This window comes from Besnoitia besnoiti, chromosome IX (genome assembly GCF_002563875.1).
Source record: "Besnoitia besnoiti strain Bb-Ger1 chromosome IX, whole genome shotgun sequence".
Taxonomy (NCBI): Eukaryota; Apicomplexa; class Conoidasida; order Eucoccidiorida; family Sarcocystidae; genus Besnoitia; species Besnoitia besnoiti.
This window is the reverse complement of record NC_042364.1, coordinates 2,616,817-2,630,813: the sequence shown is the minus strand read 5'-3', so window position 1 is coordinate 2,630,813 and position 13,997 is coordinate 2,616,817. Positions and strand designations below refer to the sequence as shown.

Sequence of the window (13,997 nt, the reverse complement as noted above, 5' to 3'; positions counted from 1 at the left end):
TGAGACGGGAAAAGAGAGGACACGAGCGGGTTCCGGAGAGCGCGGAGAAGGAAAAATTTAAGCCGACATACGCAGACTCGACGCCAGAAAATCACGAAAAAATCCCCGGTCTCTTCTCCCTGCTTCACCCTTCTTTTCTCGCGCGGGATCGGCCGCTGCTATGCCAGGGAAGAAGAAGATGAAGGAGAGAGGAAGACGTGGGTTGAAGGCGCTTCCTTCTGCCCCGGAGCAAAGAAAACAACGAAGCCACAAACTTGGCGAGGTTTTCTAGGGGCTTTCTCGCTCGACGCATATCCTAAACTGCGTGCATGCAGGACTCGAGAAAATTACACAACAGCATGTCCCGCGTTTTTTCTCCCTCGGTCATTCCTTTGCTGCACAGCTTCTTGTCTGTCGTAGAGGGAACGCGACGTGGCGCAATTTTTTATAGTTGCTTTGGAATTTCTGAGTGAACTTTGGTTGAGGCGGACAGGTCGCGTACGCGGACTTCAAGCCCCATAAGGGATCATGCGAGGAAATCGACACGAGCGCTGTTTTGTGGGGCGGGCAAATTTTACGAGCGGAGGAGAGGCAAAACTGAAAATGAGAATTCTTTAGCAATGGAAAAGGGAACGCGAAATTCTTTGGCAAAGACATCCATGTGTACAATACAGCGAGAGAGAAATCCAGCGGAGGCCTGGGCGGAGGAAGCTCGTTAGGGACGACGAGGCGGGAGTGGCGGCGCGCCTCCTCAGCCTTCCGCAGAGATGAGTTTCACTCTGCGGTCCAGAGTAGAGAACGAGAGGCGAGACGACGCATCATCGTTAGGCATTACAGACATACTCTGAAAAGAGGGGAGACAGACAGAGAGGAGCAGCGTTTCGCGTCTTTCCTACCCTCCACGTCTCACCAACTTGGTCGGCTCTCTCTAGCTGACGACAGGCCGCGGCGCGTCGAACGCACAACCTCCCTGCCTAGCGCTTCTCTCTCAGGCCGCGCTGAAACTAGAGAAGAGACATGTGTAGCTCTGAGCCTGAAACTTCTCTGCGTGTTTCTCACGGCGTGCCACGGGGACGCGAAGCCCTGGAGTTGCTGTTGAAGAAACCGCTGGAGGCTACGCTCCAGCGACTCTCTTTCGGCTGTCCTTGCGACGCCGCCCTCTTCTACTCCTCGCGGATTCTGGAGAGTCCGCAGTTCCGTACACATTTGCGTGCGTCAAGCAGCGTGTCTGCGCGGCCCCCGAAAGCGCTCCAGCAGAAAACTCCCGCGGTGCCGAGCCCTGGGGCCTTCTCCGCCACCGCTCACAGTCCTCGTGTCAGACACGTGTGTCGTACGCTATTCGAACCCCAGCTCCGTTGTCAATCTGGGCCTATAAAATACTTCTAAGTATCTGTCTCTGCGGGCAATGCTAGACACAGCAAAGGAATCCTCGCGCGCCGTCACGGAACTCTACTTTTCTTTCTCCTAGTTAGGGGACGTGGGGGGTTTGGGTTCACGCGCCCCTCTCATTTCTCGCACATTTTATTGTGGGCTCTTGGAGAGCTTCAGAAAGTCGACAACGAAAGGCTGCACGCACTCGGGTACGCGCACGCTATGCTGCGAAGTGAAAGCATCTAAACGACTCAGCGAGCACGCGCTCTGCTTTTTTCGTCGATTCGCTTACAACAGCAGCCTCCGCGTGACATGAGGAAAGACGCCATCCACTGGGACGAGGTAGTGCGCCCGAGCTCACGCCGTACGAAACGGAAGAAAGCGGTCAAAATCGTCAAAGCGAATAGTTTCTTTTTACGCATCCCGAAACGGACTGAACCGGGCACTTCCGCGTACCTAAATAATATGCCGCTCGCGAAGAGAAGACAGTCACCCAAACTCACTACTGCGCAACCTACGCTTCACACATATATACCTAACTCACAGCTATACCCACACACAAGTATATATATAGAGATATATACATACAGATAGACAGATATATAGATATACAAATATACGTACGTATATAAATGCAGAAGCTGTTTCCAGGTGAAGAGATGTGGACCCGTTTGGCTCCAGGGAAAACGTGAAAGCCGCTAGACAGCTCAGACGCTGGGATTGGGGCGAAGCTGACCTCCCCATAGACGGGCGTGCGTGGCGACAGCCTAGACGCGATCCGCAGCGCCCGCTTAATTCTCGTCTCCTTTATCGAACGTCAAAACGACTTTCCCGCTGTTTGCGTTTGTCTCGAGACGGTGGTGCGCCTCGTCGGCTTGACTCGCAGGGAAGGCCGAATCCACAACGACCTGCCAAGAACAAACAGAAAAACGCGACCCGACAAGGCACGTGTGCGGCGTGTGTGGCTCCTACGCGCATCGCGGCATCCAGTCTCTGCGTGCCGCCACTATACACCCAGCGAACCGAAAAGGGCAAAACGCCCGCACAGTGTCGCCGCATGCATGGTGCATATACCCCTTACGTACAGAGCATCGAACACGGACACATACACCTGTACACCTATACATATATTTACATATATATATATATATTTACTTTTACATACACAGACGGACATGCATACGTAAACCCCTGTCGATAGGTTAGTATACAGTCGTGCATGGCAAAGAAGATCACGAGTTGCATGGGGATTCTAGACGGGCACACAGAGACACGCAGCGCCGCCTGCCCCCAGACGGCGAGATCCGCGAGGCACGCGAACTCCGAATCTTTGCATATACAGCTGTTGACGATGACACTGTAGCTTGAGCGGCGTCCATCTGTCGCTTGCAGTCCTCGCAGGCAGCCTCAGCCGCACCGCCGAGGCTGCTTTCGGCGGAACGCAGTTGCCTGCGAAAGCGGAGGCAGACACCGGGCGCTGCGAAAGTCCAAGCGTACCTGGAGCGTGCCGTCGGCAAATTTGGGAAGAATCTCCTCCTCGAAGAGTTTCACAAGTGTCTCGCGGTAGACGAGACTTTGATTGCGGAGTGTCGAAGCGAGCAGACGGATGCGCTTGGCAAGGAACGGCCGCACGTCGAACGCAGGCGCCACGACGCCACCGAGACTGCCGTAAAGTACCCAGCTGAACGAGGGGGGGGGGCGGGGAGGGAGGTCACACAAGCACAGCCGTTACAGAAACTCTCACAGAAATCCAACTCGGAAAAGAGAGAAAATGCGGGCACCCCGGGGCCCCACGACCCTCGCGACAACCGCTGCAGGGCAACGGGCACACAAGTTTCGATCGAGAAGCTCGTGTATCTCGGCACTTTTGCGAAAGGCCGCTCCCGCCGTTGGGAGTTCAGGATTTGGGTTTGCCTCGGCACGTCGTTTGACTTACCATGCGTCAAGCGCACAGCACTTTGCATTCTCCGCCATGAAGGATGCGCCGACGGGGTCTAGCACTAGATCCGCGCCTCTGAACAAAAAAAAACAGGAAGAGACTAATAGATAGAGAGATGAGCCCGCCGCAGGCAGCAACACGGCAAGAGACGGAATCGCATCGAAGAAGAAGAAAAAACATTCGGGACGGCCCCTGGGCGAGACTTCGCCCACGACAGCGGAGAGAAAAAGAAAGGCGCCGCTCATTTGGTTGAGATCACACAACACACAGAGAGAACCGGACAGAATGCAGGAGAGACTTTGGCATGCCACGCGGTTCGGCATGCGCGAAAAAACGAACTCGAAATGTAACTTGCGCGCCGCGCTTTGCCTTTCGACTGCAAAGGTTCCTTCGTCGCCACGGTATTGCATGGTCACCGTGTATCCAGGACACGCAGCGGCAAGCCCGTACCTGCGTATTTCCAAATTTATTTTATTGTTTTACTTTACAAATTTCAAAGGCGTGACGCCTCGCGGATTCCCAGCTTACTCTCCCTGTGTGGCCTCTAAAACTGCATCGGAGAATTTGCCCTCGAGCGCGCGGTAATTGATGACGTGAGTCGCGCCTGCCAAGATACAGTGACAGATGCCTCTAATCATAACCCAGGGCTTGCCGTCGGCCGCGAGGGGAAGCTTGCGTAGACCGCCGCCTCGAAACTCGATTTGTCTTTTCCGATGCCTGCAATCCTGATCCCCCGTTCCCTCTCGTAACTGGGGTGACGCACACAGTGCCGCCTCCTATCTCTCGTCTCTCAGCTTAAGCACGCCAGACGAGAAGGGCGGGAGTAATGCTCAGACGCCGTAGGCGCATGCGGATAGACATAAGCGATAAAGCTGGCGCGCAGATGCAGATCCATATAACTAGCTCCGACGTGCGAGGTTTCCTTCACAAGCCTGTGGAGCCCTCCGCGCCGTCTCACCTAGAGAGCGGCAGAGACGAAGCTTCTCGTCCGAGCCTGCAGAGGCGACGACAGTTGGAATCGCCGCCAGCCGACTCAACTGAATCAGTGCCGTACCCACGCCTGCGTCAAAAAGGAAATTCCACTTCGGTGACAAAACATTCACGTGTGCGCTGGCAACACCGCTCTTTCCGAAGGCCGCACTCACGCAAACATACACGGGAATATGTCTATATACATGCATGTATCGAGATACACAAATATTTATAGATATGTATATTTATTCCTACACGCCGATAGAGAGGTTCGAGCCTGTGCGTGCACGCGCCGCTTCACATCCGTGAACTGCCACTACCGCACTGCGGAGTCCTCTCTGCCTATCAGGATATACCTACTGACGGTTGTAAGTCCGCGGCTCTCTCTTTTCTATCCCCGACATCGCTATCAAACGCAGCAGACGCCTCTGAGGCGGTGCGTCGAATCGAGAAAACGTCACTAACGCGCCTCGCGCTCGGGGCTCTGAAGCGCGGCTACCCGCCTCTCTCTATAAATCGAAGGAATAATCTTTGATATTCGTGCTCCGCTGACAGCGTGAGAGACCGGCTTGCCTGAAGCCGCAGCATGGATGAAAATGGAGCGGACGCGTCGACGCAGCCCGGAGGCCCCCAGCGCCACCGACGGCGACGCTGGCTCGCGCACAACTTCTGCATGGGCTTTGGAATCTTCAGCGCGGCGGGCAACGGCCTCCGACGAGGCCTTCGAAACCATAGGATGGACGCCTGCCGCACAAGGAAGGAAGGAGAAACGAATCGCCGCATAGAGAGGCACCTCCCCTGCACGCACGCGGCGAAGGCGGAAGTGCGACAAGGCTGCAGGCACGCGATTCCTGTCGGCTACAGAGACAGAGAGAGACGGGCGACACGCGGAACGTCAAGACGCGACTCACCTGCGACCATGTGAAGGAGCTGGTAGGCAGTAAGCCAGTTCTCGGGGATTGCAGCAGCCTTGAGGCAAAAATAGAGAGCAACGGTGCGGGAGAAAAGCAAAATTCGAACTCAACAACGCGGAGACAGCCGAGTCGTCCGCGAGTGAAGAGACATCAAGCGAGACGGCAGGAAGTGGCTCGTACTCCTGGCCACAGTTCGGCGACCAAAACTTCTAGCGGCACAGGCGACCCAAGGTGGTCCTGTGGCGTCAGGCGTCCACGATAAAGAGGATTTCACTTTTTATGAACTGAAGTCCAGAACGCCGGGCTAGCCGACGTGAGAGAGAGACAGGGGATCGAAAGACGCAGGAGCTCCAGAATGCATGCGAAGAGAAATACACATGCCCGTGGAGGCGTAGGGAGTCGACGGCGGAACGCGAGGCAAACCCCAAAGGAGAAGAGAGGCACAAAGATAGTGAACGCGAGACGGAAACCCGGAACGAAGCTCGATGGAGTGAGGCGAGCCCACGCCTTTGGGAGAGAAGAAGACACTGTGGCAGCCCCATGCGCAGAACGGAGTCGGCATGCACTCGATATACAGACTCGCACGCTCCATCTGCGTTTGACAGAGATTCTGAAGCACGGAGGAAAGAGAGATGGAGAGGCGAGAGAACGTTTCGTGTCCTCACCTGAACGAAGGAGAGCGTTTCGGGCACCGGCAGGCACAGGCCCTCGTGAACTGCGACGTATTCGGCGTAGCCTCCTCCCTGAAGAAGCGCCATGACGCGTTCGCCCTCTCTGAACCGCCCCCCTGCGTCGAACGAAAGCGAGACAGAGGACAGTGAAGACGGAGGGAGGCAGTGACAACCAACTCGCAGAAGAGTCTGCACGGCGAAGGGCTGCCGGGGGAATCAACGTGCCTCTCGCGGTAGAAGCAAGCTTCGTAACAATGCCTGACTCCACACCCAAAGAAGCCAAACATACTCTGATTCGTGCGCAAGTATTTGTCGGCCGTTTCTTACCTTCGAGAGCAGAGACAACAACGCCCGCTGCCTCGGGACCCAGAATCTGCGAAGCTCCTGCCGGCGCCGGATACTTGCCTAGAGAGAGCGAACAGGAGCGACAAAGAAGGCGGAGGAAACCGTTGAACGCATGTCTTCTCACCTCATGCTGCTCGCGCGCTGCAGAGTCCTCGTCACGTCTCAACGAATGCTCCCACCTTCGTCTCCCTCTGTTGCTCCGCTGCCTCATGGGGTTCTCTGCGGCTACGGCGCGTCTTTGTTCATCTCTCTAGTCCGCGCGCAGGCCTTGGGGTCGCCCGCTGCTCACCTGCTTTCTGAAGAAGATCCATGCGGTTGACGCCGGCGGCGTTGACTCGAATGAGGATTTCTTGCTCCTCTTTCCTCGGCTCCGGCCGCGGGGCGGAGCCCAGAAACAGGCGAACCTTTTTCTCGCGGTGGGACGTGGCGTCTCCTTTATCTCCCGATGAAGCCGCTGAGGCGCTCGCAGCGGCCGCGGCACTCCCAGCGGGTTTTCGAGGAAGCGAGGGAGGGGGATCGTGGAGCACGGCTCGCATCATTTTGATGTGAAACAGCACGCGAGAGAGTCTCATTCCGTCTGCGCCGAGCGGGAACCCGAGAGTCGAACGAAGCGCTCGCGCTCGCGGAGGACTGGAGAGACGGGAGGGCTAGCCGCCAGGGCGTGCGACTTCCGCTTCGGCTCAGCGCCGCCACTTAAAAAAAAGGCGAGAAAGATGCAACGCGAAGCAGCAGTTGTGGGAGCAAACTCAGAAAAACGTTTCAGACGACAAAAAGAACTGGAGGGCCGAAAGTGCTCAGCGTTTCTCAGCGCATGCCGTTTTCGTGAATCTGCGCAGCTTGTCTTGCCAGGCGCACAGCTCACGGGGCCTTGCCCTCCTCCGGCGAACTGCTCGTCACCAGAGAGGGAAACACAACGCGAGAAGAGCCGCTAGTCCTTAGAAGGCTCCGCGTTGAGGAAGAAGAGACACAGATTCAAGAGGAAGCACGAGAGAGGAGACACTCGACCGAGGGGTGCGCGCAAAGAAGAAGACAGAGCAAGCCGAGAAAACGAGCACGGAGTGTTTACAGAGGAACGCCCTCAGCCAGTCTCAGAAGTTCGGGTTTCCTGTTTCTTTTCGTAAGCCAATGAAGCCCTGAATTTTCCTTCTTCTGCGGTCGCTGATGTCGGCTGCCGGCGCGTCGTTTGTCTGACCTTCTTTCGCGCGCCTCTCTTCTCTCCATGCATCTGCTATCCACGTGTAGGTCAACTCCTCGGTATGATTCTGGCGTCGTTGACGTGGATTCATCGAATGAAAAGGGAGTTCTGTACGTCGAGTCCTCTCTCAATCTCTAACGCGTGTCCCGTCTCCTACCCTCTCGCAGCTTCACTGGGTCTCCCGTCTCCACGCTGACTTGTTTTGCTACTCCAGGCTCGACTCCTCCTCCGTGGTTTCACTCTTGCAAATCCTTTCTTAGTCCTTCTCTTTCGACCTGCTTCGACCTACACTCTCTCCTCCGTTGGCCGCGCCGCCAACCTTGTCTCTTCCTTCGGCGCTGATGCGTCTTCCGTCCCTTTTTCCCTCTTTTTTCTTATTTTTCCTCGCGCATCTCCTGCCGAAACTCGGAGCCGAACGGCCGAAAGACGGAGATGAAGGACCCTGTCTAGACAGCAAAGTCGCAGCGCGTCTAAGAATAGCGTGAAGGACTCATATGCACGTACAGATTTTTTATATGGATATATATACATATATGTGTCTTATAGTTGTATGCGGGTTTAAGAGGAGACTCCCAAGCCTAGCTCCGAGCCAGAGTGGAGGTCTCGTTTTTGTTCCCTGGAAGCTGAATGAGGATGACTCAGATTGACTAGCCGCGGATATCCCAGCAGAGAAATGGAGGATAACGTGAGTTCCAAGGACTCATCAGGGCTCGAGCACGTCTTTTTCCCAGTTCTTTTCACATTCGCTTCCGCTGCTTTCTAGAAAAAAGCGACAACCTACAGCCGCTGCAGTGCGAGAAGTTCGTCGGATATTAGACCTGGAGACCTCGAGATAAGCCGCGGACTGCCTTTCTCAAACCGTCGCTCGCGCGGCTTCTAGAGGGTGACTTGGCGTCTCTTTTTGATTTCCTGCACAGCAGAAAAAGAGTCTGTATGTTTCTTTGCTGCGCAGATTCTGCGTCAGGGAATACTGGAGAAGGCTAGCAAAGTGAGCGACTTCACTGTGCGTTTGATGAGCCTCGTTTGGGGGTCAACGCCTCGCCTCACCTGCAACTTTCTGCTTCCTGGAGCTCTTTCTTTTCTCCGTGGCTTCGCTCTCTGCCTCTCCGCGAAATGGCGGCTTCGACGTTCGTGGCTTTGAGGGTTTCCTACCGTTCGAGTTTCGCTCGTTTTCCACGTCTGCCTACCGAGTCTTGTTTCGTGCCTTTGTCCGCCTCTCCTCTGTGGTGGGCTCTGCCGCCGCTCTCAGGGATGGATGTCGCTTCGTCTGCTCCTCTGGTTTTCTTTCTTCGCAGGACGTGCTGGAATGGAAGGCGCGACGCTGCGTCCTGCGCGCGGAGGCGCTGTGGTACACTGACGCAGAGGAGGCGGCTCCCGTGTCTCCCTCCTCTGCCTCCTCGACTTCGCCGTCTGCTTCGTCCGTTTTTTCTTCCTCTGCCTCTCCCTCTTCTTCTTCCTCGCCTGTGTCTCCTTTGGCCAAGAAGGGAGGCGTCCGCTGGTCGTTTATCCCTCTCCGAGACTGCGTCCAGGTGAGGCTCGTGTGACATCTCGCGCTTTCGGGCGTCAGCCTGGAGCTCGCTTTGTGCTTTCCTCCCTCGGCATCTCCCAGATGACGCCCGTGCAGCCGCCCGTTTCTGTTTGGTGTCGCGTTCTCTCCGCATGCGCGTCCTCGCCGGGTGGGGTTTCTGCGTCGCTGCAGCAGACGCGAGCTTCGCGCTGCATCGCACCGTCCCTCGCCTCGCGGCTGGGCAGGGGCGGGGGGGGGGGGGGGGGGGGGGGGGGGGGAAGTGACGCGTTTGTCCTTTATCCTCTCGCGCGGTTTCCTCGCTGTTTCGTCTTCTCTCTGCTCAGCTCGTCGCGCCGCCTCACGACGCGCAGAGTTTCCTGCTGCAGACCCGCGAGCGTTCACACTACTGGCGCGTAGGTCGAGCGCGTCGCACTCAGGAGTGGAAAGCAGCGCCATCCCGCAGAGACTGGAGGGCGGCGAGCATGGCGCTGAATAGCGTTTAAAGCGCCGTGGACGCAGAGCTGAAGGAGCAATTGAGCGGGCACGAACACAAACACGGAGGGGAACGAGTTCCGCAGGCCGCAACTCTGAGGGATTCGCACCAGGCCAGGTTGGCGATGGACAGCTGCACAAGGCGAGAGAAAAAGAGAGAGGGAGAGAGAAAGAAAGAGAAAGCGATCCCTGGGAGAGAAGGAAGCGAAAGAAGGTCGCGAGCGCGAGGGGCTGGCAAGAGAGTGTTTTTCCGTGTGCGGCTTCGTTGCTGTATCGAGGCCGCTTCGTTGTAGCTCGTATATTTTTTCCTCGTTTGTCAATGTGCAGGCAAAGTCCCAAAGCGAACGCGACGCGTGGCTCCTTTCGCTAGCGAGTGAGAAACGAGTCCATCACGGGGAACCCTAAACCCTCGAGCGAGCGGAGTTTCTCTGCGCAGACTCGCATACCTGAGGCTAGACTCCATGTTTCACTTGCTAAAATTGAAATCCCAGGTTGGCAAAACCTGCTGTTTTCTGGGGGTATGTACTACGAGGTGGACTACCGGTGTAGATCCACTTAGCCGCTAATATACAGTCATCCAAGATATATATACTTTTTCATTCTCTCTTTCTTCGACACAGAGGCACAGGCGATCGCCTGCCGGAGAGCTGTGTCCCTCCGCGTTCCGTAGTTGGGAGTCTTTTTCTCGCTTGGTCACCGGAGGGCGGCGCGACGCCCGGGGTTTCTTGAGGCGCTTTATCTCTTTTTTTTGCATTCCGCGAGCTGTGCCACTGCATCTGTTTCGCGGCGGCGCAGCCGCCTACGTCGCGGAGAGATCGCCCTGCGTCGGGCTTCTGGAGTGATGATGTCAAATCTTGTGTTTGCACCAGCAGGGGTTCTCTTCTCTGTAGAACACACCTTCGCCTTCGCTTTTCTCTTCTATCCTGTGCTTGAGCCATGCCCACGAAGCGGAAGCATGGCAGACAGAGCCGGTGCGCGGTTCATCTTGCATGTGAGCGCGAGTTTTTCTTTTTTTCCTTTTCAGCACAGTGCGTCTCCGTGCGAGAAGGCGACCTGTTGCGCGACGTCGAGCTCAGGATTCGCGAGGGCGAGAAGAAGAGATCTTCCGCCGCGGTGAGTCTTTTCTCCGATTTCTCTGAGCTTTCCTCTTCGAGACCTGCCGGCCGCCTTTGGATCCAGCTGTAGTCCGTAGCCGCTTCTTCCGTTGTCTCTGTTACCCCGCTTCCTCAGTGATCCTTGTCTCGGCGCCCCTGTCGCTCTCTCCAGGCAGCTCGAACGCGCACTCGAGGAGAGTGCGCGCTCGTCTGTGTCCGCTTCTCGCTCTTTGCTTTCGTACTTGTGGCGAGTCTCATGATCCTTCTTGTGCTTCGGCGTCCGTGACTCGCTTTTTTTTCTGGTTTTCGCGTTTTGCAGCTCAAGTGCCTGGAGAGCACGTACACGCTGGACGGGGCGTTGGCGCTCAGCGACACGCAGGAGCTCTTCGAGGGATTCGTTGTCGATTTTTTCCGCACGGCCTCGGAGCGAAGCGCCCGCGCTCGAGGCCGCAGCCAGGCGGACGCGCGGCGGGAAGAAGACGAAACAGAGGCAGGCAGCCAGCGCGGCGACGGCGAGACACCGCACGACTCTGGGTCCGACGACGAAGCGCCTCGTGAGTTTGTTGATGAGACCGCGTGCTTGATGCGGGGGGGGGGAGGGGAGGAAACCAGAACCCAGAGCGGGGCATGGAGAGTCAGTCGTCGTCTCGCAGACTCCAGCGTGGTGCATGTGCATGCGAGTCGCGTCATAGGCCCTGGAGGCGCGGGCTGCAAAACTCGTGTTTGTCCTCTGGCATGCGTCCGGGGTGGCGGTTTTTTTTCGACAGGTCGACGCTTAGTTACGAAGCTCGCGTGCCTCACGGGAGTGGGATGCTGTTTCTCTCTTCGTCCCGCACTGTGCGTGTTTTTGCTGCCTCGCAAGCTGGCGAGCTTGCTGCGTTCCGCGGCTCGCTGCCTCGCCTGTCCCCCATGAGATCCCCGTTTCTTCCTTCCACTGGGCCTTTCAGCGAAATTCACCCTGGAGCAGGTGCTGCGCTACATTCGGGGCTTCGATCCCAGGGCGCACTCGGGCGAACAGGCGACAGACATGGAGAACCCGAGCGGCGCCAGTGCAGAACGAGGCGCTTGCGAGGAAGCGCCGACGGCCGCAGAGGCGAGCGCCGCAGATACACGAGCGAAGGAAACCGATAAAAGCCAAGGGCCAGGCGCACATGCGCCTAGCGACACGCAGCGGGAGCAGCGCGAGAAGAAAGGTAAGGGTGCACAACGAGAGAAAAGGGGACGAAGAATCTGGGAACGGAAGGACGCGATACCTCTGGCTGCTTTTTGTGTTTGTTTCCCTTTCTCTGTCTGACGGGTTGTTGTCGGGTTTGGCGTGGTGCTTCACCTAGATCGAGATTCGGAGGCGATTATAGTCTGTCGTGCCGCGGGCGGGCTCAACTAAAGAAAAAGAAGCATTGCGGTTTCGCTACTGCCGTTTTCCCGGCTTCTTCGCGTCCTCGGGCGAGCTCGTGTTTTGCCCTACCTTCTATGTTGTTATGTTAATCAAATAAGTTTCATCGTTGTTGATATTTCATTGACATGGTGATAACATAAATATCAACAAACCACTGGTTTTGGATGGGACTAGTTTTAACACCGCGGGATGGAGGCGGAGTTTTCTTGCATGTGAGTGCCTCAGTGACTCCGAGAAGACCCGCGGTGTGGCCTCTCCGGGGTTTCTTTAGCGCTCTTCACTCGATCGAAGGCGCGCATGCAGTCATCCCAGGAGTTGCGTGTGTGGCTGCTGGTGGTGTGCGCAGAGATTCACCGGTGGCTGGAGGAAGTCATTTTTCCAAAGTTCATGGGCTCCCCAATAATCCAGAGAAGAGTCGTGCAGCTCGCAGCGTCGCGGTCAGTTGTCAGTTGGGGATGCGACCCGCTGCGAAGTCCGCTGCTGTGCTCGCTGGAGCACACGGGAGGTTTTTCGCGATAAAAGAGAAGTAAACGGGCAATACAACCTCGAAAGGTTCACGCCACACCCGCCGCAAGACGACGCGGCGCAGTGAGGGCGCTGGAACGTCCTCTTCTTCATTTTGCTGTCCTCCTCTCCTCGCGCGAAGGGCGGGGGACGCCCTCACAGACAAGGAAATCGCATATACAGTGTCTGTGGTCAGCAACCCGGGGTGATGCTGTTTTTGCGTTGCTTGCGTTTCTTCATCTGTCGCGCTTACTCTCTCTGTCGATGGGCGTGTGACTGTGTGGGAGGCGAGTCTGCTGCTATCAGGAAAGAATGGATTTCTGTCTTTTTCGTTTATGCCCGAGAGTGCGTTAAGTGCTTTCGATTTCAAGGTGTCTGTGCGTTCGCGGCGCCGCTCCAAAGACTGGGGGGTACGCGCAGGATTATGCGTCTGCAGCGGACGAGTGACGTTTCGCTTCCACTCGCAAGCTGCCGAGGAGCTAGTGCCTGCTCTACGCGGCGCGCAGTAGGGGGAGTCGGCTTTTTTTTGTTACGCAGCGCGCCGCGGGGTTTCATTCTACAGAAGGAAATAGGCGGGCACAAGTGAGAGAGAGTCCACGAGCAACGGCGAAGCAAGATAGCCTATGCGATGCAAGAGGAAGCCGCAGTAGGCCGGTGCTCAAGGAATGGATACAGAGAGCGATAAGACGCCAAATGTCATTTTTTGGATTGAAAGCGCATGCAAGGCTTTCCCCTGAGGGCTCAGGCGCGTTTGGGTTCGTCGTGTCTCTCTCAGTAGCTAGCTAGGTGCGTGTATGATGGATAGTTGTATCAGTGCAGTACAAAGTAAGGCACACATTCGCGAGACTACGAGAAACGTTACACGCTCAGCTTCGCCGCTCGAGTGAAAGAAAAAAGCCAGAGCGTTCCGACACAAGCATGCCACTGCAGGCACCTGCCACGAATCCACTTGATGCATCAACGCCATATCTATATATGTGGATACCTGCACTAATCATGCACATATATATGTATCTATATATATAGATATTCATGCGTATATTTTTTGCACGCGACCTGTAACTACGCGTGGATCCCAATAGCGTCCACGGTACACAGGGACTGCTCCACTCCATTTGCGCATACATGAGCACATGCACGATTAGGCTTGTCGTATATGCATACGTCTATCTCTCTCTCTATATATATATATATTCACACACATGGGCGACGACTGTGTCTATGAATGCATATAGGTATATATTTTATGTATTCAGATTATGTATGTACGACACCTCCGCTTGCCGAGAAGCAGCTGCGGAGACAAGGGAGCCCAGGTTCGGCCGCAGTACTCGCCAGAGAACGGCGCTTTCCCGCGAAAAGCTGACACGCCTGCACGTTTGAAGAGCGAAGCGCCTGTCACGGGGCAGCAGCCTGCTTCCTCTCCTTTTGCAGAGGCAACGGTTGCGTCTATTCCACACTTCATGCCTAATCGCGGGGTCCCGCTGTTTTCTGGTTGTGAATCGCGTTTTCGCCGCGTTTCTTTGATTGCGCATCCCGCCAGGTTCTTGCAAGCCAAAAACAGGCTCAGCCTGCCAGTGCGTTGAGTTTGGCTCCGCGTTCATCCATTCGGTGTGCA

The 13,997-nt window shown here is 56.2% G+C and overlaps 2 protein-coding genes across 2 annotated transcripts; one reads left to right on the top strand and one right to left on the bottom strand.

The window, feature by feature from the left end:
- Positions 1-2,141: 2,141 nt before the first annotated feature.
- BESB_015380 (putative quinone oxidoreductase) lies at positions 2,142-6,763 on the bottom strand (the record flags this gene model as incomplete). Its single annotated transcript, XM_029360267.1, has 9 exons — positions 2,142-2,258; positions 2,848-3,031; positions 3,287-3,364; positions 3,818-3,893; positions 4,248-4,349; positions 5,173-5,230; positions 5,841-5,962; positions 6,174-6,251; positions 6,481-6,763. 9 exons carry the CDS (start codon positions 6,761-6,763, stop codon positions 2,142-2,144), a joined length of 1,098 nt encoding a protein of 365 aa, XP_029216934.1.
- A 1,296-nt stretch (positions 6,764-8,059) lies between these two features.
- On the top strand, positions 8,060-12,394 carry BESB_015370 (uncharacterized protein; the record flags this gene model as incomplete). Its single annotated transcript, XM_029360266.1, has 8 exons — positions 8,060-8,071; positions 8,682-8,915; positions 9,238-9,306; positions 9,713-9,758; positions 10,410-10,498; positions 10,799-11,033; positions 11,427-11,672; positions 12,222-12,394. The coding sequence occupies 8 exons, from the start codon at positions 8,060-8,062 to the stop codon at positions 12,392-12,394; spliced, it is 1,104 nt and encodes a 367-aa protein (XP_029216933.1).
- Between the last annotated feature and the right edge of the window lie 1,603 nt (positions 12,395-13,997).